The 23,928-nt window shown below is 46.2% G+C and overlaps 1 protein-coding gene across 1 annotated transcript in view; it reads right to left on the reverse strand.

The window, feature by feature from the left end:
* Positions 1 to 23,928, reverse strand: part of LOC116937023 (neural cell adhesion molecule 1-like) — a 94,169-nt gene that overhangs the window by 70,171 nt on the left and 70 nt on the right. Inside the window, exons 1-2 of the mRNA XM_076063459.1 lie at positions 23,884 to 23,928; positions 18,750 to 18,869 (exon numbers count right to left, since the gene is read on the reverse strand). The exon at positions 23,884 to 23,928 is cut by the window's right edge and continues 70 nt beyond it. Of these exons, the coding sequence (XP_075919574.1) occupies positions 18,750 to 18,813 (64 nt within the window). The 5' untranslated portion in view covers positions 18,814 to 18,869; positions 23,884 to 23,928. The remainder of the gene's footprint in view (positions 1 to 18,749; positions 18,870 to 23,883) is intronic.

The following is a 23,928-nucleotide window of genomic DNA, read 5'->3' on the forward strand; positions in this document are numbered from 1 at the left end:
AGAGATGGGGGAGAGATGGGGGAGAGATGGGAGGGAGATGGGGAGGGAGATGAGTGGGTGTGGAGAGATTTGGGAGAGAGATGGGAGGGAGATGGGGAGGGAGATGAGTGGGTGTGGAGAGAGATGGGGGAGAGATGGAGAGAGAGATGAGTGGGTGTGGAGAGATTTGGGAGAGAGATGGGAGGGAGATGGATAGAGAGATGAGTGGGTGTGGAGAGAGATGGGGGAGAGATGGAGAGAGAGATGAGTGGGTGTGGAGAGAGATGGGGGAGAGATGGGGGAGAGATGGGAGGGAGATGGGGAGGGAGATGAGTGGGTGGGGAGAGAGATGGCGGAGAGATGGGAAGGTGGGGAGAGAGATGGGGGAGGGGATGAGTGGGTGGGGAGAGAGATGGGGAGGGAGATGGGAAGGTGGGGGGAGAGATGGGGAGGGAGATGGGGAGGGAGATGAGTGGGTGTGGAGAGAGTTGGGAGAGAGATGGGGGAGAGATGGGAGGGAGATGGGGAGGGAGATGAGTGGGTGTGGAGAAAGTTGGGAGAGAGATGGGGGAGAGATGGGGAGGGAGATGGGGAGGGAGATGAGTGGGTGGGGAGAGAGTTGGGAGAGAGATGGGGGAGAGATGGGAGGGAGATGGGGAGGGAGATGAGTGGGTGGGGAGAGAGATGGGGGAGAGATAGTAGGGAGATGGGGAGGGAGATGAGTGGGTGGGGAGAGAGATGGGGTAGAGATGGGAAGGTGGGGGGAGAGATGGGAGGGAGATGGGCAGGGAGATGAGTGGGTGTGGAGAGAGATGGGGGAGAGATAGTAGGGAGATGGGGAGGGAGATGAGTGGGTGGGGAGAGAGATGGGGTAGAGATGGGGGAGAGATGGGAGGGAGATGGGGAGGGAGATGAGTGGGTGGGGAGAGAGATGGGGGAGAGATGGGGGAGAGATGAGAAGGAGATGGGGAGGGAGATGAGTGGGTGGGGAGAGAGATGGGGGAGAGATGGGAAGGTGGGGGGAGAGATGGGAGGGAGATGGGCAGGGAGATGAGTGGGTGTGGAGAGAGATGGGGGAGAGATGGGGGAGAGATGGGGGAGAGATGGGAGGGAGATGGGGAGAAAGATGAGTGGGTGTGGAGAGAGATGGAGGAGAGATGGGGGAGAGATGAGTGTGTGGGGAGAGAGATGGGGAGGTGGTAGGGAGGGAGATGGTGTGGAGAGAGATGGGGGAGAGATGGGGGAGAGATGGGGAGGTGGTGAAGAGAGAGATGGTGAGATAGAGAGAGAGATGGAGAGAGAGAGATGGTGAGAGAGAGATGGTGAGTGAGAGAGAGATAGTGAGAGAGAGATGGTGAGAGAGATGGTGAGAGAGATGTTTAGAAAGAGAGAGAGATGGTGAGAGAGATGGTGAGAGAGAGATGGTGAGAGAGATGGTGAGAGAGAGAGATGGTGAGAGAGATGGTGAGAGAGATGGTGAGAGAGATGTTTAGAAAGAGAGAGATGGTGAGAGAGATGGTGAGAGAGAGAGATGTTGAGAAAGAGATGGTGAGAGAGAGATGGTGAGAGAGAGATGGTGAGAGAGATGGTGAGAGAGATGGTGAGAGAGATGGTGAGAGAGAGATGGTGAGAGAGAGATGGTGAGAGAGAGATGGTGAGAGAGATGGTGAGAGAGATGTTTAGAAAGAGAGAGAGATGGTGAGAGAGATGGTGAGAGAGAGATGGTGAGAGAGATGGTGAGAGAGAGATGTTGAGAAAGAGAGAGATGTTTAGAAAGAGAGAGATGGTGAGAGAGAGAGAGAGATGTTTAGAATGAGAGAGAGATGGTGAGAGAGTGAGAGAGAGATGGCGAGTGGAATAGCGACACTCCTACCTGTACGTGGCACATCAGGAATGGACCTGCGTGTTAATGATTTCTCTCTCGTACAGCGACTGGGTCGCGTGTGAGCTTAGTGAAGACCCCCCTTTGTCTGCTGTGCGCTAGGGCTGTACGATTTTGGGAAAAAATATCGACAATTTGACAGATCGATTGCGATTTGATTTTCGATGAAATTTTTTTTAAATTCAAGCTTTCTGTTGGATATTCACCCCGTGCTAGATTTATTTTTTTATTATTTTATTGTTTCCCTTCTACGTGGTGGTGACTTTACCCAAAGAACCAAGAATAATAATTTTATTGTTTTACAATAATTTTATTGTTTTATATTTTTATTATTTTATTGTTTCCATTCTAACGTGGTGGTGACTTTATCCAAAGAACCAAGAATAACAATTTTATTGTTTTATATTTTTATTATTTTATTGTTTCCCTTCAACGTGGTGGTGACTTTACCCAAAGAACCAAGAATAATAATTTTATTGTTTTATATTTTTATTATTTTATTGTTTCCATTCTAACGTGGTGGTGACTTTACCCAAAGAACCAAGAATAATAATTTTATTGTGTTACAATAATTTTATTGTTTTATATTTTTATTATTTTATTGTTTCCCTTCTACGTGGTGGTGACTTTACCCAAAGAACCAAGAATAATAATTTTATTGTTTTATATTTTTATTATTTTATTGTTTCCATTCTAACGTGGTGGTGACTTTACCCAAAGAACCAAGAATAATAATTTTATTGTGTTACAATAATTTTATTGTTTTATATTTTATTATTTTATTGTTTCCCTTCTAACGTGGTGGTGACTTTACCCAAAGAACCAAGAATAATAATTTTATTGTTTTACAATAATTTTATTGTTTTATATTTTTATTTTTTTATTGTTTCACTTCTAACGTGGTGGTGACTTTACCCAAAGAACCAAGAATAATAATTTTATTGTTTTACAATAATTTTATTGTGTTTTATAATTTTTATTATTTTATTGTTTCCCTTCTAACGTGGTGGTGACTTTACCCAAAGAACCAAGAATAATAATTTTATTGTGTTTTATAATGTTTATTATTTTATTGTTTCCCTTCTAACGTGGTGACTTTACCCAAAGAACCAAGAATAATAATTTTATTGTTTATTATTTTTATTATTTTATTGTTTCCCTTCTAACGTGGTGGTGACTTTACCCAAAGAACCAAGAATAATAATTTTATTGTGTTTTATAATGTTTATTATTTTATTGTTTCCCTTCTAACGTGGTGACTTTACCCAAAGAACCAAGAATAATAATTTTATTGTTTTATATTTTTATTATTTTATTGTTTCCCTTCTAACGCGGTGGTGACTTTACCCAAAGAACCAAGAATAATAATTTTATTGTTTTACAATAATTTTATTGTGTTTTATAATTTTATTATTTTATTGTTTCCCTTCTAACGTGGTGGTGACTTTACCCAAAGAACCAAGAATAATAATTTCGTTGTTTTACAATAATTTTATTATTTTATATTTTTGTTATTTTATTGTTTCCCTTCTAACGTGGTGGTGACTTTACCCAAAGAACCAAGAATAATAATTTTATTGTTTTACAATAATTTTATTGTTTTATATTTTTATTATTTTATTGTTTCCCTTCTAAGGTGGTTTTGACTTTACCCAAAGAACCAAGAATAATAATTTTATTGTTTTACAATAATTTTATTGTTTTTTATAATTTTTATTATTTTATTGTTTCCCTTCTAACGTGGTGGTGACTTTACCCAAAGAACCAAGAATAATAATTTCGTTGTTTTACAATAATTTTAATGTGTTTTATAATTTTTATTATTTTATTGTTTCCCTTCTAACGTGGTGGTGACTTTACCCAAAGAACCAAGAATAATAATTTTATTGTTTTATATTTTTATTATTTTATTGTTTCCCTTCTAAACGCGGCGGTGACTTTACCCAAAGAACCAAGAACAACAATTTCATTTTTCTTAGTTTTTTCGGTAAAGTCACCACATTGAAGAGAAACAACAAAATAACAAAATATATATAAAACAATAAAAAATTCTCACGACGTTTCGACCATAACTCAAACGGTCATCATCAGGTGTGTGACCGTTTGAGTTATGGTCGAAACGTCGTGAGAATTTTTTATTGTTTTATATATATTTTGTTATTTTGTTGTTTCTCTTCAACGTGACTTTACCGAAAAAACTAAGAATATGAATTACTGCAGTCACGAAAGCTTTAAATCAAAACAATTTCATTGCTTTACAATAAATTTCATCGCGTTTTAAAAAAAAAATATTTATTATTTTCTTATTATTTTATTGTTTCCCTTCTAAACGCGGCGGTGACTTTACCCCAAAGAGCGTTCGTGAACTCAACTCCCCCTGCCTCTCTCTCTCTCTCTCCCGCGCGCGTGTGTGTGCGTGTGTGTGGCTAGGAGCTCTATCAATCAGCTCTATCATCAGCTCTATCAGCAGCTAGCCACGCGCTAAACCCGCTTCGTGAAAGCGTTTCTCTTTCCTCACGACCAGCTTCATCCATTCAAGACGCAGAGGACCATCGCATGAGGCGACGCTGTCAGTTGCCTGAAGAAGGTCCACTCGACAATTTCAACCGAGAAGGTGGATTCTATCTTAGCAATCATTGGAAAGATTTGATAAACCATGTCAGGTCTAAATTGATTGTTCACGCTTACAGTGGCTTTCAGACAGCGTACATTATAAAATAAAAAATTTCGTCTCCCCCCTCCTCTTTTCAGAATGTAGATGGACTAGTCCTGGGCAAATTGCCAAATCGCTGCGCGTGGCGCTAATGTTTTTTTTATAAATAAATAAAGGCGCCGTTTAAAAATTAATTTATGCAAACCAACACACACCTGAAGATGACCGTTTGAGTTATGGTCGAAACGTCCGTGAGAATTTTTTAATTGTTTTATATATATATTGTATTATTTTGTTGTTTCTCTTCAACGTGGTGACTTTACCGAAAAAACTAAGAATATGAATTACTGCAGTCACGAAAGCTTTAAATCAAAATTTAAAACATTATTATTTCGCGTCCCTGGTTAGTCAGTGTTATTTTTGCTAATTGCTTATGCCTCAAGAGTACATAAATGGCTGTTATTCACCACAAACATTTGCTTTTGTGATCAAGACCGGTGGACATTGAAGACAGGAGAGTGAACCTATTCATCTTCTTTGGTTCTTTCGGTAAAGTCACCACGTAGAATGAGAATGAAATAATAAATTGACGAAATAAAATGACACAATAATATCATAATCTTAGTTTTTTCGGTAAAGTCACGTTGAAGAGAAACAATAAAATAATAAAATATATATGTAAAACAATAAAACAAATAAAACATTCTCACGACGTCGTGAGAATGGTCGAAACGTCGTGAGAATTTTTTTATATTTTTTATTGTTTTATATATATTTTATTATTTTGTTGTTTCTCTTCAACGTGGTGACTTTACCGAAAAAACTAAGAATATGAAGAAGGTCGACTCGCTTTCGAGCAGAAACGTCGAGATAATTTTTTTGACTTCGTCTGACGTACTGTTTTGGTTCGTGTGTTTTATGACCTACCACGTGACTGTCTTATCGCCGTCGTTTTAATATAAAAAAAATGTTTTTGCTTGCATCGCTCCGAAGCTGCGTTTGCTACAGTTGATTTAATTTTCATTCGAAAGCTTTCGTGAATGCAAAGGTGGGTGGGGTGGAGTGGTGGATGGTGGGGTTTATGTTCTTAATTCTTTCAGTAAAAGTCACCACCACGTGATGGTGTTAGTGAGGTATTTATGGTAAAAGGTGGTGAACTTCTAAACATAGGAATAGGTTTTTACCCTTTTAACTGGCACAAAAACTGACACCTTTATTCAAGGCATCATGTAAAGGTGGTGAACTTCTAAACAATTAAAGATCTACAGCTGGAGGTGATGGTGTTAGTGAAGGTATTGATGGTAAAAGTTGGTGAACTTCTAAACAATTAAAGATCTACAGCTGGAGGTGATGGTGTTAGTGGGGTATTTATGTTAAAGTTGGTGAACTTCTAAACAATTAAAGATCTACAGCTGGAGGTGATGGTGTTAGTGAGGTATTGATGGTTAAAGTTGGTGAACTTCTAAACAATAAAAGATCTACAGCTGGAGGGTGATGGTGTTAGTGGGGTATTTATGGTAAAAGTTGGTGAACTTCTCACCAATTAAAGATCTACAGCTGGAGGTGATGGTGTTAGTGGGGTATTTATGGTAAAAGGTGGTGAACGTCTAAACAATTAAAGATCTACAGCTGGAGGTGATGGTGTTAGTGGGGTATTGATGTTAAAAGTTGGTGAACTTCTAAATAATTAAAGATCTACAGCTGGAGGTGATGGTGTTAGTGAGGGTATTGATGGTAAGGGTGGTGAACTTCTAAACAATTAAAGTTCTACAGCTGGAGGTGATGGTGTTAGTGGGGTATTGATGTTAATGGTGGTGAACTTCCAAACAATTAAAGATCTACAGCTGGAGGTGATGGTGTTAGTGAGGGTGTTGATGGTAAAAGGTGGTGAACTTCAAAACAATTAAAGATCTACAGCTGGAGGTGATGGAGTTAGTGAGGGTATTTATGGTAAAAGTTGGTGAACTTCTAAACAATTAAAGATCTACAGCTGGAGGTGATGGTGTTAGTGAGGTATTGATGTTAAAGTTGGTGAACTTCTAAACAATTAAAGATCTACAGCTGGAGGTGATGGTGTTAGTGAGGGTATTTATGGTAAAGTTGGTGAACTTCTAAACAATTAAAGATCTACAGCTGGAGGTGATGGTGTTAGTGAGGGTATTCATGGTAAAAGTTGGTGAACTTCTAAACAATTAAAGATCTACAGCTGGAGGTGATGGTGTTAGTGAGGTATTGATATTAAAGGTGATGAACTTCTAAACAATTAAAGAGCTACAGCTGGAGGGTGATGGTGTTAGTGAGGTATTTATGTTAAAGGTGATGAACTTCTCACCAATTAAAGATCTACAGCTGGAGGGTGATGGTGTTAGTGAGGTATTTATGGTAAAAGTTGGTGAACTTCTCACCAATTAAAGATCTACAGCTGGAGGTGATGGTGTTAGTAGGGTATTGATGTTAAAGGTGGTGAACTTCTAAACAATTAAAGATCTACAGCTGGAGGTGATGGTGTTAGTGGGGGTATTGATGTTAAAAGGTGGTGAACTTCTAAACAATAAAAGATCTACAGCTGGAGGTGATGGTGTTAGTGGGGTATTGATGTTAAAGTTGGTGAACTTCTAAACAATTAAAGATCTACAGCTGGAGGGTGATGGTGTTAGTGGGGTATTGATGGTAAAAGTTGGTGAACTTCTAAACAATTAAAGATCTACAGCTGGAGGTGATGGTGTTAGTGAGGTATTTATGGTAAAGAAGGTGGTGAACTTCTAAACAATTAAAGATCTACAGCTGGAGGTGATGGTGTTAGTGGGGTATTGATGTTAAAGGTGATGAACTTCTAAACAATTAAAGATCTACAGCTGGAGGGTGATGGTGTTAGTGGGGTATTGATGTTAAAGTTGGTGAACTTCTAAACAATTAAAGATCTACAGCTGGAGGTGATGGTGTTAGTGAGGTATTCATGGTAAAAGTTGGTGAACTTCTAAACAATTAAAGATCTACAGCTGGAGGTGATGGTGTTAGTGGGGTATTGATGCTAAAGGTGGTGAACTTCTAAACAATTAAAGATCTACAGCTGGAGGTGATGGTGTTAGTGGGGTATTCATGGTAAAAGTTGGTGAACTTCTAAACAATTAAAGATCTACAGCTGGAGGGTGATGGTGTTAGTGAGGGTATTTATGGTAAAAGTTGGTGAACTTCTCACCAATTAAAGATCTACAGCTGGAGGTGATGGTGTTAGTGAGGGTATTGATGTAAAAGTTGGTGAACTTCTAAACAATTAAAGATCTACAGCTGGAGGTGATGGTGTTAGTGGGGTATTTATGGTAAAAGTTGGTGAACTTCTAAACAATTAAAGATCTACAGCTGGAGGTTGATGGTGTTAGTGAGGGTATTGATGGTAAGGGTGGTGAACTTCTAAACAATTAAAGATCTACAGCTGGAGGGTGATGGTGTTAGTGGGGTATTAATGGTAAAGTTGGTGAACTTCTAAACAATTAAAGATCTACAGCTGGAGGTGATGGTGTTAGTGGGGTATTGATGTTAAAAGGTGGTGAACTTCTAAACAATTAAAGATCTACAGCTGGAGGTGATGGTGTTAGTGGGGTATTCATGGTAATGGTGGTGAACTTCTAAACAATTAAAGATCTGCAGCTGGAGGTGATGGTGTTAGTGGGGTATTTATGGTAAAAGGTGGTGAACTTCTCACCAATTAAAGATCTACAGCTGGAGGTGATGGTGTTAGTGAGGGTATTTATGGTAAAAGTTGGTGAACTTCTAAACAATTAAAGATCTACAGCTGGAGGTGATGGTGTTAGTGGGGTATTTATGGTAAAAGTTGGTGAACTTCTAAACAATTAAAGATCTACAGCTGGAGGTGATGGTGTTAGTGGGGTATTGATGGTAAGGGTGGTGAACTTCTAAACAATTAAAGATCTACAGCTGGAGGTGATGGTGTTAGTGAGGGTATTGATGCTAAAGGTGATGAACTTCTAAACAATGAAAGTTCTACAGCTGGAGGTGATGGTGTTAGTGAGGTATTGATGGTAAAAGTTGGTGAACTTCTAAACAATTAAAGATCTACAGCTGGAGGTGATGGTGTTAGTGGGGTATTTATGGTAAAAGTTGGTGAACTTCTAAACAATTAAAGATCTACAGCTGGAGGTGATGGTGTTAGTGGGGTATTGATGGTAAGGGTGGTGAACTTCTCACCAATTAAAGATCTACAGCTGGAGGGTGATGGTGTTAGTGGGGTATTCATGGTAATGGTGGTGAACTTCTAAACAATTAAAGATCTACAGCTGGAGGTGATGGTGTTAGTGCGGTGTTGATGGTAAAAGTTGGTGAACTTCTAAACAATTAAAGATCTACAGCTGGAGGTGATGGTGTTAGTGGGGTATTTATGGTAAAAGTTGGTGAACTTCTAAACAATTAAAGATCTACAGCTGGAGGTGATGGTGTTAGTGAGGGTATTTATGGTAAAAGGTGGTGAACTTCTAAACAATTAAAGATCTACAGCTGGAGGGTGATGGTGTTAGTGGGGTATTTATGGTAAAAGTTGGTGATCTTCTAAACAATTAAAGATCTACAGCTGGAGGTGATGGTGTTAGTGAGGTATTTATGGTAAAAGGTGGTGAACTTCTAAACAATTAAAGATCTACAGCTGGAGGTGATGGTGTTAGTGAGGGTATTGATGTTAAAGTTGGTGAACTTCTAAACAATTAAAGATCTACAGCTGGAGGTGATGGTGTTAGTGGGGTATTGATGGTAAGGGTGGTGAACTTCTAAACAATTAAAGATCTACAGCTGGAGGTGATGGTGTTAGTGAGGGTATTGATGTAAAAGTTGGTGAACTTCTAAACAATTAAAGATCTACAGCTGGAGGTGATGGTGTTAGTGGGGTATTTATGGTAAAAGTTAGTGAACTTCTAAACAATTAAAGATCTACAGCTGGAGGTGATGGTGTTAGTGAGGGTATTGATGTTAAAAGTTGGTGAACTTCTAAACAATTAAAGATCTACAGCTGGAGGTGATGGTGTTAGTGGGGTGTTGATGGTAAAAGTTGGTGAACTTCTAAACAATTAAAGATCTACAGCTGGAGGTGATGGTGTTAGTGAGGGTATTGATGTTAAAGTTGGTGAACTTCTAAACAATTAAAGTTCTACAGCTGGAGGTGATGGTGTTAGTGGGGTATTGATGGTAAGGGTGATGAACTTCTAAACAATTAAAGATCTACAGCTGGAGGGTGATGGTGTTGGTGAGGTATTTATGGTAATGGTGGTGAACTTCTAAACAATTAAAGATCTACAGCTGGAGGTGATGGTGTTAATGAGGGTATTCATGGTAAAGATGGTGAACTTCTAAACAATTAAAGATCTACAGCTGGAGGTGATGGTGTTAGTGGGGTATTTATGGTAAAAGTTGTTGAACTTCTAAACAATTAAAGATCTACAGCTGGAGGTGATGGTGTTAGTGGGGTATTGATGTTAAAAGGTGGTGAACTTCTAAACAATTAAAGATCTACAGCTGGAGGTGATGGTGTTAGTGGGGTATTGATGTTAAAAGTTGGTGAACTTCTAAACAATTAAAGATCTACAGCTGGAGGGTGATGGTGTTAGTGGGGTATTGATGTTAAAAGTTGGTGAACTTCTAAACAATTAAAGATCTACAGCTGCAGGGTGATGGTGTTAGTGAGGGTATTGATGTTAAAGTTGGTGAACTTCTAAACAATGAAAGATCTACAGCTGGAGGGTGATGGTGTTAGTGGGGTATTTATGGTAAATGTGATGAACTTCTAAACAATTAAAGATCTACAGCTGGAGGTGATGGTGTTAGTGAAGGTATTGATGATAAAGTTGGTGCATGGGCGAGATTCAAAAAAAAGCACCATCACCAAATCACGACGTTTCGGGGGAGGCGGCTGTGGAGTGAATCTCCTGAAGAAGGTTACTCGTGTTAGGATCGAAACGTCGTGAGTTTGGTTGATTTAATTTTTTTTAAACCAATTTTTAACCCATCCACGTTGACTCATCAATCGCAAAGGAGCCATCCCCCAACAGATGGAAACACGAATTCCTCACAAGTCAAAGAAAGTGAGGATTTGACGCTTCAACAAAAACGAGAAACGTTTGTGATGGAATCGAGGAGGGGGTGGAGAGGATTTTACCTTCTGTGGTGGAGGAGGTGGAGGAGATGGTGGATGGGGGAGAGAGAGAGACACGGGGAGAGAGAGAGAGAGAGACACGGGGAGAGAGAGAGACACGGGGAGAGAGAAACACGGGGAGAGAGAGACACGGGGAGAGAGAGAGAGACGTGGGGAGAGAGACACGGTGAGAGACGGGGAGAGAGAGACACGGGGAGAGAGACACGGAGAGACACGGGGAGAGAGAGACACGGGGAGAGAGAGACGGGGAGAGAGAGACACGGGGAGAGACGGGGAAAGAGACGGGGAGAGACACGGGGAGGGAGAGACACGGGGAGAGAGAGACACGGGGAGAGAGAGACACGGGGAGAGAGAGACACGGTGGGAGAGAGAGAGAGAGACGGGGAGAGAGAGACACGGGGAGAGAGACACGGGGAGAGAGACACGGGGAGAGAGACACGGGGAGAGAGACACGGGGAGAGAGAGAGAAACACGGGGAGAGAGAGACACGGGGAGAGAGAGACACGGGGAGAGAGAGACACGGGGAGAGAGAGACACGGGGAGAGAGAGACACGGGGAGAGAGAGACACGGGGAGAGACAGGGAGAGAGACACGGGGAGAGAGAGACACGGGGAGAGAGACACGGGGAGAGAGAGACACGGGGAGAGAGAGACACGGGGTGAGAGAGACACGGGAGAGACAGACACGGGGAGAAAGAGACACGGGGAGAGAGAGAGACACACGGGGAGAGAGAGACACGGGGAGAGACGGGGAGAGAGACACGGGGAGAGAGAGACACGGGGAGAGACAGACACGGGGAGAGAGAGACACGGGGAGAGAGACACGGGGAGAGAGAGACACGGGGAGAGAGAGAAACGGGGAGAGAGAGAGACATGGGGAGAGAGAGAGACACGGGGAGAGAGAGAGACGTGGGGAGAGAGAGAGACACGGGGAGAGAGAGACATGGGGAGAGAGAGAGACACGGGGAGAGAGAGAGACACGGGGAGAGAGACACGGGGAGAGAGACACGGGGAGAGAGACACGGGGAGAGAGAGACACGGGGAGAGAGAGACACGGGGAGAGAGAGAGAGACATGGGGAGAGAGAGACACGGGGAGAGAGAGACACGGTGGGAGAGAGACACGGGGAGAGAGAGAGACATGGGGAGAGAGAGACACGGGGAGAGAGAGAGAGAGAGACACGGGGAGAGAGAGAGACACGGGGAGAGAGAGAGACATGGGGAGAGAGAGACACGGGGAGAGAGAGAGACACGGTGGGAGAGAGACACGGGGAGAGAGAGAGAGAGACACGGGGAGAGACAGACACGGGGAGAGAGACAAGGGGAGGTAAATTATAAACAAATAAAAAGCAAACGAAAATCAAACAAAGCTGAAGTAAATGTGATAGTGGTTTATGATAGTGAAACTGTGAGTGAGTGAGTCTCTGAGTGAGTCTCTAAGTGAGTCTCTGAGTGAATCTCTGAATGAGTGAGTCTCTAAGTGAGTGTCTGAGTGAGTCTCTGAATGAGTGAGTCTCTGAGTGAGTGAGTCTCTGAGTGAGTGTCTGAGTGAGTCTCTTAGTGAGTGTCTGAGTGAGTGTCTGAGTGAGTCTCTGAGTGAGTCTCTGAGTGAGTGAGTGAGTCTCTGAGTGAGTCTCTGAGTGAGTGAGTCTGTGAGTGAGTGAGTCTCTGAGTGAGTCTCTGAGTGAGTCTCTGAGTGAGTCTCTGAGTGAGTCTCTGAGTGAGTCTCTTAGTGAGTGTCTGAGTGAGTGTCTGAGTGAGTCTCTGAGTGAGTCTCTGAGTGAGTGAGTGAGTCTCTGAGTGAGTCTCTGAGTGAGTGAGTCTGTGAGTGAGTGAGTCTCTGAGTGAGTCTCTGAGTGAGTCTCTGAGTGAGTCTCTGAGTGAGTGAGTCTCTAAGTGAGTGTCTGAGTGAGTCTCTGAATGAGTCTCTGAGTGAGTCTCTGAATGAGTGAGTCTCTGAGTGAGTGTCTGAGTGAGTCTCTAAGTGAGTCTCTGAGTGAGTCTCTGAGTGAGTGAGTCTCTGAGTGAGTGTCTGAGTGAGTCTCTAAGTGAGTCTCTGAGTGAGTCTCTGAATGAGTGAGTTTCTAAGTGAGTGTCTGAGTGAGTCTCCGAATGAGTGAGTCTCTGAGTGAGTCTTTGAGTGAGTCTCTGAGTGAGTCTCTTAGTGAGTGTCTGAGTGAGTGTCTGAGTGAGTCTCTGAGTGAGTCTCTGAGTGAGTGAGTGAGTCTCTGAGTGAGTCTCTGAGTGAGTGAGTCTGTGAGTGAGTGAGTCTCTGAGTGAGTCTCTGAGTGAGTCTCTGAGTGAGTCTCTGAGTGAGCCTCTGAGTGAGTCTCTGAGTGAGTGAGTCTCTGAGTGAGTCTCTGAGTGAGTATCTGAGTGAGTCTGTGAGTGAGTCTGTGAGTGAGTCTCTGGGTGAGTGTCTGAGTGAGTCTCTGAGTGAGTCTCTGAGTGAGTCTCTGAGTGAGTGAGTCTTTGAGTGAGTCTCTGAGTGAGTGAGTCTCTGAGTGAGTCTCTGAGTGAGTGAGTCTCTTAGTGAGTGTCTGAGTGAGTGAGTCTGTGAGTGAGTGAGTGTCTGAGTGAGTCTCTTAGTGAGTGTATGAGTGAGTGAGTCTGTGAGTGAGTGAGTGTCTGAGTGAGTCTCTGAGTGAGTCTCTGAGTGAGTGAGTCTGTGAGTGAGTGAGTGTCTGAGTGAGTCTCTGAGTGAGTCTCTGAGTGAGTCTCTGAGTGAGTGAGTCTCTGAGTGAGTATCTGAGTGAGTCTCTGAGTGAGTGTCTGAGTGAGTCTCTGAGTAAGTGAGTGTCTGAGTGAGTCTCTGAGTGAGTCTCTGAGTGAGTCTCTGAGTGAGTGAGTCTGTGAGTGAGTAAGTGTCTGAGTGAGTCTCTGAGTGAGTGAGTGAGTCTCTGAGTGAGTCTCTGCGTGAGTCTCTGAGTGAGTGTCTGAGTGAGTGAGTCTCTGAGTGAGTCTCTGAGTGAATCTCTGAGTGAGTGAGTGTCTGAGTGAGTCTCTGAGTGAGTGTCTGAGTGAGTGTCTGAGTGAGTGTCTGAGTGAGTCTCTGAGTGAGTCTCTGAGTCTCTGAGGGAATCTCTGAGTGAGTGAGTGTCTGAGTGAGTCTCTGAGTGAGTGTCTGAGTGAGTGTCTGAGTGAGTCTCTGAGTGAGTGAATATCTGAGTGAGTCTCTGAGTGAGTGATTCTCTGAGTGAGTGAGTGTCTGAGTGAGTGAGTCTCTGAGTGAGTGTCTGATTGAGTCTCTGAGTGAGTGAGTCTCTGAGTGAGTGAGTCTCTGAGTGAGTCTCTGAGTGAGTCACTGAGTGAGTCTCTGAGTGAGTGAGTCTCTGAGTGAGTATCTGAGTGAGTCTCTGAGTGAGTGTCTGAGTGAGTGAGTCTCTGAGTGAGTCTCTGAGTGAGTGTCTGAGTGAGTCTCTGAGTGAGTCTCTGAGTGAGTCTCTGAGTGAGTGAGTGTCTGAGTGAGTATCTGAGTGAGTGAATCTTTGAGTGAGTCTCTGAGTGAGTCTCTGACTGAGTGAGTCTCTGAGTGAGTCTCTGAGTGAGTCTCTTAGTGAGTGTCTGAGTGAGTCTCTGAGTGAGTCTCTGAGTGAGTGAGTGTCTGAGTGAGTATCTGAGTGAGTGAATCTTTGAGTGAGTCTCTGAGTGAGTCTCTGACTGAGTGAGTCTCTGAGTGAGTCTCTGAGTGAGTCTCTTAGTGAGTGTCTGAGTGAGTGAGTCTCTGAGTGAATGAGTGAGTCTCTGAGTGAGTGAGTCTCTGAATGAGTGAGTGTCTGAGTGAGTGTCTGAGTGAGTGAGTGTCTGAGTGAGTGTCTGAGTGAGTGAGTGTCTGAGTGAGTGAGTGTCTGAGTGAGTGTCTGAGTGAGTGAGTCTCTGAGTGAATGAGTAAGTCTCTGAGTGAGTGAGTCTCTGAGTGAGTGAGTGTCTGAGTGAGTCTCTGACTGAGTGAGTGTCTGAGTGAGTCTCTGAGTGAGTGAGTGTCTGAGTGAGTGTCTGAGTGAGTGTCTGAGTGAGTGAGTGTCTGAGTGAGTGTCTGAGTGAGTGAGTCTCTGAGTGAGTCTCTGAGTGAGTGTCTGAGTGAGTGAGTCTCTGAGTGAGTCTCTGAGTGAGTGTCTGAGTGAGTCTCTGAGTGAGTCTCTGAGTGAGTCTCTGAGTGAGTGAGTGTCTGAGTGAGTATCTGAGTGAGTGAATCTTTGAGTGAGTCTCTGAGTGAGTCTCTGACTGAGTGAGTCTCTGAGTGAGTCTCTGAGTGAGTCTCTTAGTGAGTGTCTGAGTGAGTCTCTGAGTGAGTCTCTGAGTGAGTGAGTGTCTGAGTGAGTATCTGAGTGAGTGAATCTTTGAGTGAGTCTCTGAGTGAGTCTCTGACTGAGTGAGTCTCTGAGTGAGTCTCTGAGTGAGTCTCTGAGTGAGTGTCTGAGTGAGTGAGTCTCTGAGTGAATGAGTGAGTCTCTGAGTGAGTGAGTCTCTGAATGAGTGAGTGTCTGAGTGAGTGTCTGAGTGAGTGAGTGTCTGAGTGAGTGTCTGAGTGAGTGAGTGTCTGAGTGAGTGAGTGTCTGAGTGAGTGTCTGAGTGAGTGAGTCTCTGAGTGAATGAGTAAGTCTCTGAGTGAGTGAGTCTCTGAGTGAGTGAGTGTCTGAGTGAGTCTCTGACTGAGTGAGTGTCTGAGTGAGTCTCTGAGTGAGTGAGTGTCTGAGTGAGTCTCTGAGTGAGTGAGTGTCTGAGTGAGTCTCTGAGTGAGTCTCTGAGTGAGTCTCTGAGTGAGTGTCTGAGTGAGTCTCTGAGTGAGTCTCTGAGTGAGTCTCTGAGTGAGTGAGTCTCTGAGTGAGTCTCTGACTGAGTGAGTCTCTGAGTGAGTCTCTGAGTGAGTGAGTCTCTGAGTGAGTCTCTGAGTGAGTGAGTCTCTGAATGAGTCTCTGAGTGAGTGTCTGAGTGAGTGAGTGTCTGAGTGAGTGTCTCAGTGAGTGAGTGTCTGAGTGAGTGAGTGTCTGAGTGAGTGAGTGTCTGAGTGAGTGTCTGAGTGAGTGAGTCTCTGAGTGAGTGAATCTCTGAGTGAGTGAGTGTCTGAGTGAGTGTCTGAGTGAGTGAGTGTCTGAGTGAGTGAGTGTCTGAGTGAGTCTCTGAGTGAGTGAGTCTCTGAGTGAGTGAGTCTCTCAGTGAGTCTCTGAGTGAGTGTCTGAGTGAGTGAATCTCTGAGTGAGTCTCTGAGTGAGTCTCTGAGTGAGTCTCTGAGTGAGTGAGTGTCTGAGTGAGTGTCTGAGTCAGTCTCTGAGTGAGTCTCTGAGTGAGTCTCTGAGTGAGTGAGTGTCTGAGTGAGTCTCTGAGTGAGTGAGTCTCTGAGTGAGTCTCTGAGTGAGTCTCTGAGTGAGTCTCTGAGTGAGTGAGTGTCTGAGTGAGTATCTGAGTGAGTGAATCTTTGAGTGAGTCTCTGAGTGAGTCTCTGAGTGAGTCTCTGAGTGAGTCTCTTAGTGAGTGTCTGAGTGAGTCTCTGAGTGAGTCTCTGAGTGAGTGAGTGTCTGAGTGAGTATCTGAGTGAGTGAATCTTTGAGTGAGTCTCTGAGTGAGTCTCTGACTGAGTGAGTCTCTGAGTGAGTCTCTGAGTGAGTCTCTTAGTGAGTGTCTGAGTGAGTGAGTCTCTGAGTGAATGAGTGAGTCTCTGAGTGAGTGAGTCTCTGAATGAGTGAGTGTCTGAGTGAGTGTCTGAGTGAGTGAGTGTCTGAGTGAGTGTCTGAGTGAGTGAGTGTCTGAGTGAGTGAGTGTCTGAGTGAGTGTCTGAGTGAGTGAGTCTCTGAGTGAATGAGTAAGTCTCTGAGTGAGTGAGTCTCTGAGTGAGTGAGTGTCTGAGTGAGTCTCTGACTGAGTGAGTGTCTGAGTGAGTCTCTGAGTGAGTGAGTCTCTGAGTGAGTCTCTGACTGAGTGAGTCTCTGAGTGAGTCTCTGAGTGAGTGAGTCTCTGAGTGAGTCTCTGAGTGAGTGAGTCTCTGAATGAGTCTCTGAGTGAGTGTCTGAGTGAGTGAGTGTCTGAGTGAGTGTCTCAGTGAGTGAGTGTCTGAGTGATTGAGTGTCTGAGTGAGTGAGTGTCTGAGTGAGTGTCTGAGTGAGTGAGTCTCTGAGTGAGTGAATCTCTGAGTGAGTGAGTGTCTGAGTGAGTTTCTGAGTGAGTGAGTGTCTGAGTGAGTGTCTGAGTGAGTGAGTGTCTGAGTGAGTCTCTGAGTGAGTGAGTCTCTGAGTTAGTCTCTGAGTGAGTCTCTGAGTGAGTGAGTCTCTCAGTGAGTCTCTGAGTGAGTGTCTGAGTGAGTGAATCTCTGAGTGAGTCTCTGAGTGAGTGAGTCTCTGAGTGAGTCTCTGACTGAGTGAGTCTCTGAGTGAGTCTCTGAGTGAGTGAGTCTCTGAGTGAGTCTCTGAGTGAGTGAGTGAGTGTCTGAGTGAATAAATGTCTGAGTGAGTCTCTGAGTGAGTCTCTGAGTGAGTCTCTGACTGAGTGAGTGTCTGAGTGAGTGTCTGAGTGAGTGTCTGAATGAGTGTCTGAGTGAGTGTCTGAGTGAGTGAGTGTCTGAGTGAGTGTCTGAGTGAGTCTCTGAGTGAGTCTCTGAGTGAGTCTCTGAGTGAGTCTCTGAGTGAGTGAGTCTCTGAGTGAGTCTCTGAGTGAGTGAGTCTCTGAGTGAGTGAGTCTCTGAGTGAGTCTCTGACTGAGTGAGTCTCTGAGTGAGTGAGTCTCTGAGTGAGTCTCTGAGTGAATGAGTGTCTGAGTGAGTGTCTGAGTGAGTCTCTGAGTGAGTGAGTCTCTGAGTGAGTGTCTGAGTGAGTGTCTGAGTGAGTGTCTGAGTGAGTGAGTGTCTGAGTGAGTGTCTGAGTGAGTCTCTGAGTGAGTCTCTGAGTGAGTGAGTCTCTGAATGAGTGAGTGTCTGAGTGAGTGTCTGAGTGAGTGTATGAGTGAGTGTCTGAGTGAGTGAGTGTCTGAGTGAGTGTCTGAGTGAGTGAGTGTCTGAGTGAGTGTCTGAGTGAGTCTCTGAGTGAGTCTCTGAGTGAGTATCTGAGTGAGTCTCTGAGTGAGTCTCTGACTGAGTGATTGTCTGACTGAGTGAGTGTCTGAGTGAGTCTCTGAGTGAGTGAGTGTCTGAGTGAGTGTCTGAGTGAATGAGTCTCTGAGTGAGTCTCTGAGTGAGTGAGTGTCTGAGTGAATGAGTCTCTGAGTGAGTCTCTGAGTGAGTCTCTGAGTGAGTCTCTGAGTGAGTGAGTGTCTGAGTGAGTGTCTGAATGAGTCTCTGAGTGAGTGTCTGAGTGAGTGAGTGTCTGAGTGAGTCTCTGAGTGAGTCTCTGAGTGAGTGTCTGAGTGAGTCTCTGAGTGAGTGAGTCTCTGAGTGAGTGAGTGTCTGAGTGAGTGTCTGAGTGAGTGTCTGACTGAGTGAGTGTCTGAGTGAGTGTCTGACTGAGTGAGTGTCTGAGTGAGTCTCTGAGTGAGTCTCTGAGTGAGTCTCTGAGTGAGTGTCTGAGTGAGTGTCTGAGTGAGTGTCTGAGTGAGTGAGTCTCTGAGTGAGTCTCTGAGTGAGTGAGTCTCTGAGTGAGTCTCTGAGTGAGTCTCTGAGTGAGTCTCTGAGTGAGTGAGTCTCTGAGTGAGTCTCTGAGTGAGTCTCTGAGTGAGTGTCTGAGTGAGTCTCTGAGTGAGTCTCTGAGTGAATGAGTTAGTCTCTGAGTGAGTGAGTGTCTGAGTGAGTGAGTGTCTGAGTGAGTGTCTGAGTGAGTGTCTGACTGAGTGAGTCTCTGAGTGAGTCTCTGAGTGAGTCTCTGAGTGAGTCTCTGAGTGAGTGTCTGACTGAGTGAGTCTCTGAGTGAGTCTCTGAGTGAGTGAGTCTCTGAGTGAGTGTCTGAGTGAGTGTCTGACTGAGTGAGTGTCTGAGTGAGTCTCTGAGTGAGTCTCTGAGTGAGTCTCTGAGTGAGTCTCTGAGTGAGTGTCTGAGTGAGTGTCTGAGTGAGTGTCTGAGTGAGTGAGTCTCTGAGTGAGTCTCTGACTGAGTGAGTGTCTGAGTGAGTGTCTGAGTGAGTGTCTGAGTGAGTGTCTGAGTGAGTCTGTGGGCCTCTCACGTTCAGCACGAGTTGTGAAGATGACACCATCACTGTAGTTTCCCCGGCAAACTCCGTTCGCCATGGCCAGCTGCAGCTCGTAGGATGAGTTCGACTCCAGACCAGCGATGACCAGCAGGGCTACAGACACAGAGAGACATGGAGAGTCAGACACAGAGACGCAGAGAGACAGAGAGGCAGAGAGACACAGAGACAGTGAGACAGAGACACAGACAAAGAGAGACAGAGAGAGTCAGACACAGAGACGCAGAGAGACAGAGACACAGACAAAGAGAGACAGTGAGAGACAGATACACAGAGAGACAGTGAGAGACAGAGAGACACACAGAGATAGATACAGTGAGACACAGAGAGACAAAGACACAGAGACAGAGACACAGAGAGATAGTGAGACAGAGACACAGCGAGACTGAGAGACAGAGACAGAGAGAGAGAGACAGAGAGACACAGAGAGAGACAGAGACAGAGAGAGACAGAGAGAGACAGAGAGACACAGAGAGAGACAAAGACAGAGAGAGAGACAGAGAGAGACAGAGAGACACAGAGAGAGAAACAGAGACAGAGACACAGAGAGACAGAGACAGAGAGAGACAGAGAGACCGAGAGACAAGAGAGAGACAGAGAGAGAGAGACAGAGACAGAGACACAGAGACAGAGAGAGACAGAGAGACCGAGAGACAAGAGAGAGACAGAGCCAGAGCGAGACAGAGACAGAGAGACAGAGAGAGACACAGAGAGAGAAAGACAGAGACAGAGAGAGAAAAAGAGACACAGACAGAGAGACAGAGAGAGACAGAGAGACAGAGAGAGACAGACAAAGAGAGACAGAAAATGGAGAGAGAGACAGAGAGAGACACAGAGACAGAGAGAGACAGATAAAGACAGACAAAGAGAGACAGAGAAACAGAGAAGGAGAGAGAGACACACACAGAGAGAGACAGAGAGAGACAGAGAGAGACAGTGAGTCAGACACAGAGAGACAGAGACAGAGAGACACAGAGACATACAGACAGCTACCTGGTCTGTCGCTCCACACTAAGCTTCAGGTCTTCTCGGCCACGGTCATTCCCTCCCTTCTCTACGCTTGCGAAACGTGGACCCCCCTAATGGAACATCTTTGCCGGTTAGAAACATTTAGGCTAGCCTGCCTACGATCCATCCTGGGTTTAACCTGCAGGCTGGATTGTGTGAGGAGCTCACAAATCCTTGAAAGATCTTGGCAAGGTCCCATCGGTGAGCTCCTCCGGCAGGCAAGGCTGCGATGGCTGGGTCATGTAGCCCGCATGCCCAGCCACCGCATGCCGAAACAGCTTTTGTTTGGCCGGATTGAGGGGGCTAAGCGGGCGCGGCACGGGCTAGAGAAGAGATGGAGTGATGTGGTACAGGAGGACGTGGAGCTGAGTGGACTTGCCGATGACCGGTACCAGCGGTGTCAAGATCGGCCTCTGTGGAGGAGGCTCGTGAAGGATGATACTGGGCAGTTGGAGGCAGTCGCCCTCCAACAACAACAACGGAGAGCGGAGGAGCGACGCTCACAACAACGAGCGGAGCGCCGGGTGGCTAAAGCACAGCAGGTTGGCACAGTAGGGGGCACAGGTGGTGCATCAGCCAGTCATCTCAGTCATCTCAGTCAGTCGACCCGTGGCACCTGCTGGGTCTGCCCCGTGACCTCCTGCCAGCGGGCGTTCGACACTTCACGTGGCCTCAACGTGCACATAGCCTGGCACAAGCGTCGTGGTGACGTCACCACCACTTAGTGGCGAATAGCGGTGGTGGTTGTTGTTGTTGATGGTGGTGATGATGGTGGTGGTGGTGATGATGGTGGTGGTGATGGTGGTGGTGATGATGGTGATGGTGGTGATGGTGGTGGTGGTGATGGTGATGGTGGTGATGATGGTGGTGATGGTGGTGGTGATGGTGGTGATGGTGGTGATGGTGGTGGTGGTGATGATGATGGTTGTAATGATGACGATGATGGTGGTGATGGTGATGATGATGGTGGTGATGATGATGGTGATGATAGTGGTGGTGATGGTGGTGATGATGATGGTGGTGATGATGGTGATGGTGGTGATGATGATGGTGGTGATGATGATGGTGATGATAGTGGTGGTGATGGTGGTGATGATGGTGGTGGTGGTGATGATGATGATGGTGGTGGTGGTGATGATGATGATGATGGTGGTGGTGATGATGGTGGTGATAGTGGTGGTGATGTTGACGATGGTGACGATGGTGGTGATGATGGTGGTGGTGATGTTGACGATGATGGTGATGGTGGTGATGGTGGTGATGGTGGTGGTGATGGTGGTGATGGTGGTGGTGATGGTGGTGATGGTGGTGATGGTGATGGTGGCACAAAGTGAGGATGACCCTGCTGAGGCTGCGGTGCCTCAAATATTGGATGAAGTCACCCCCTGTGAGTGGCTGGCTGAGGTGCCATCTGCTGAGGAAGTATTGAAGGCGATCCGGAGTCTGAGACCAGGAAAGGCAGCGGGCAGAGATGATCTCCCAAGCGAAATGCTGAGGGAGGGTGGCGTTTGTGCACAGACTGCCCTATATGACATCATAACAACAGTCTGGACCACTGGACGGGTTCCGCAGGATTGGAAGGATGCCCTGGTGGTCCCCCTTTTTAAGAAGGGGGACCGCACAGACTGTAACAACTACAGGGGCATCTCACTCCTCAGTGTGCCGGGAAAGGTCCTGGCAAGGATTATTCAGCATCGCCTTGCCAGGCACGCTGAGGAGAGGCTTGCGGAGCCCCAATGCGGTTTCAGGAAAGGGCGGTCCTGCACAGATGCCATATTTTCTGTCCGTCTGCTACAGCAGAGGTGTAGGGAATTCCAACAAGACCTACATCTCTGCTTTATTGACCTGGTCAAGGCCTATGATACCATCAGTAGGCCTGGGCTCTGGGTCGTTCTTCGTGCTTTTGGAGTACCTGACCCTCTGCTCACGATCATTAAGGACCTTCATGATGGTGAGCGGGCCCGGGTAAAACTACGTGGCCGGGAGTCAGAGCCATTCCCTGTACACCTTGGGGTGCGACAGGGATGTCCTCTGGCTCCCACATTATTTAACATCTATTTTGACCACGTAGTTCGTGAAGCCTTCAATAGCTGTACCGGGGGAATCTCCATATGGTACAGATATAATGGGAGGCTAATCGATGCCCGGGTGCGGTCAAGGGATGGCTCCCTATTGCTCAACCACGTTATGTATGCTGATGACTTGGTAATAGCTGCTCAGTCAGAGGAGGAGTTGGAGACGCTGCTGCTGAGACTGGAGCGTGCCACTAAGAGGTGGGGCCTTACCATCAGCCCCACCAAAACTAAGCACCTGCCTGGGTATTTTGTACCATCGGACACTCCACCCCCGCAACTCCCAATCGGTGATGGGGCAGTTGTGGAGAGAGTGGAGAGTTTCCCATACCTGGGCAGTGTGCTTATGACTGGCTCCAGTTTAACAGCAGAGGTCTCACTCCGAATCAGTCGAGCGGCAATATCTTTTCATCGGTTGCGTAACGCTGTGTGGAAGCTACCTGGTCTGTCGCTCCGCACTAAGCTTCAGGTCTTCTCGGCCACGGTCATTCCCTCCCTTCTCTACGCTTGCGAAACGTGGACCCCCCTAATGGAACATCTTCGCCGGTTAGAAACATTTAGGCTGACCTGCCTACGATCCATCCTGGGTTTAACCAGACTGGATTGTGTGAGGAGCTCACAAATCCTTGAAAGATCTGGGCAGGGTCCCATCGGTGAGCTCCTCCGGCAGGCAAGGCTGCGATGGCTGGGTCATGTAGCCTGCATGCCCAGCCACCGCATGCCGAAACAGCTTTTGTTTGGCCGGATTGAGGGGGCTAAGCGGGCGCGGCACGGGCTAGAGAAGAGATGGAGTGATGTGGTACAGGAGGACGTGGAGCTGAGTGGACTTGCCGATGACTGGTACCAGCGGTGTCAAGATCGGCCTCTGTGGAGGAGGCTCGTGAAGGATGCTACTGGGCAGTTGGAGGCAGTCGCCCTCCAACAACAACGGAGGGCGGAGGAGCGACGCTCACAACAGCGAGCGGAGCGTCGGGTGGCTAAAGCACAGCAGGTTGGCACAGTAGGGGGCACAGGTGGTGCATCAGCCAGTCATCTCAGTCAGTCGACCCGTGGCACCTGGGTCTGCCCCGTGACCTCCTGCCAGCGGGCGTTCGACACTTCACGTGGCCTCAGGGTGCACATAGCCTGGCACAAGCGTCGTGGTGACGTCACCGCCACTTAGTGGCGAATGGCGGTTGTTGTTGTTGTTGTTGATGGTGATGGTGGTGATGGTGGTGATGGTGGTGATGATGGTGATGATGGTGGTGGTGATGGTGGTGGTGGTGATGGTGGTGATGGTGGTGATGATGGTGGTGATGTTGACGATGATGGTGGTGGTGATGGTGGTGATGATGATGGTTGTGATGGTGGTGATAGCGGTGACGATAGTGGTGGTGATGATGATGGTGGTGATGGTGGTGGTGATAGTGGTGGTGATGATGATGGTGGTGATGGTGATGGCGGTGGTGATGGTGGTGGTGATGGTGGTGATGGTGATGGTGGTGGTGATGGTGGTGATGATGGTGGTGATGATGGTGATGATGGTAGTGATGATGATGATGGTGGTGATAGCGGTGACGATGGTGGTGATGATGGTGGTGATGATGATGGTAGTGGTGGTGATGGTGGTGATGATGATGGTGGTGATGATGGTGGTGGTGGTGATGATGATGGTGATGATGATGATGATGGTGGTGATGTTGACGGTGATGGTGGTGATGGTGATGATGGTGATGATGATGGTGATGATGATGGTGGTGATGGTGATGATGGTGATGATGATGGTGATGATGATGGTGGTGATGGTAGTGATGGTGATGATGGTGGTGATGTTGACGATGATGGTGGTGGTGATGATGATGATGGTGGTGATGTTGACGATGATGGTGGTGATGTTGACGATGATGGTGGTGATTGTGGTGATGATGATGATGGTGATGGTGATGGTGGTGATGTTGACGATGATGGTGGTGATTGTGGTGATGACGATGATGATGGTATGATGTTGACGATGTTGATAACGACGCTGCGCCACCACTCCCCCCACTCACTCTCTGTGGAGTTGAAGCTCAAAGTGCTCCAGGCCCTGTCCACTG

The sequence above is a fragment of the Petromyzon marinus genome, unplaced genomic scaffold (genome assembly GCF_048934315.1).
Source record: "Petromyzon marinus isolate PM22_M1 ecotype Great Lakes invasive population unplaced genomic scaffold, UKy_Petmar_22M1.pri1.0 PM_Scaffold_127, whole genome shotgun sequence".
In the NCBI taxonomy this organism is placed as follows: domain Eukaryota; kingdom Metazoa; phylum Chordata; class Hyperoartia; order Petromyzontiformes; family Petromyzontidae; genus Petromyzon; species Petromyzon marinus.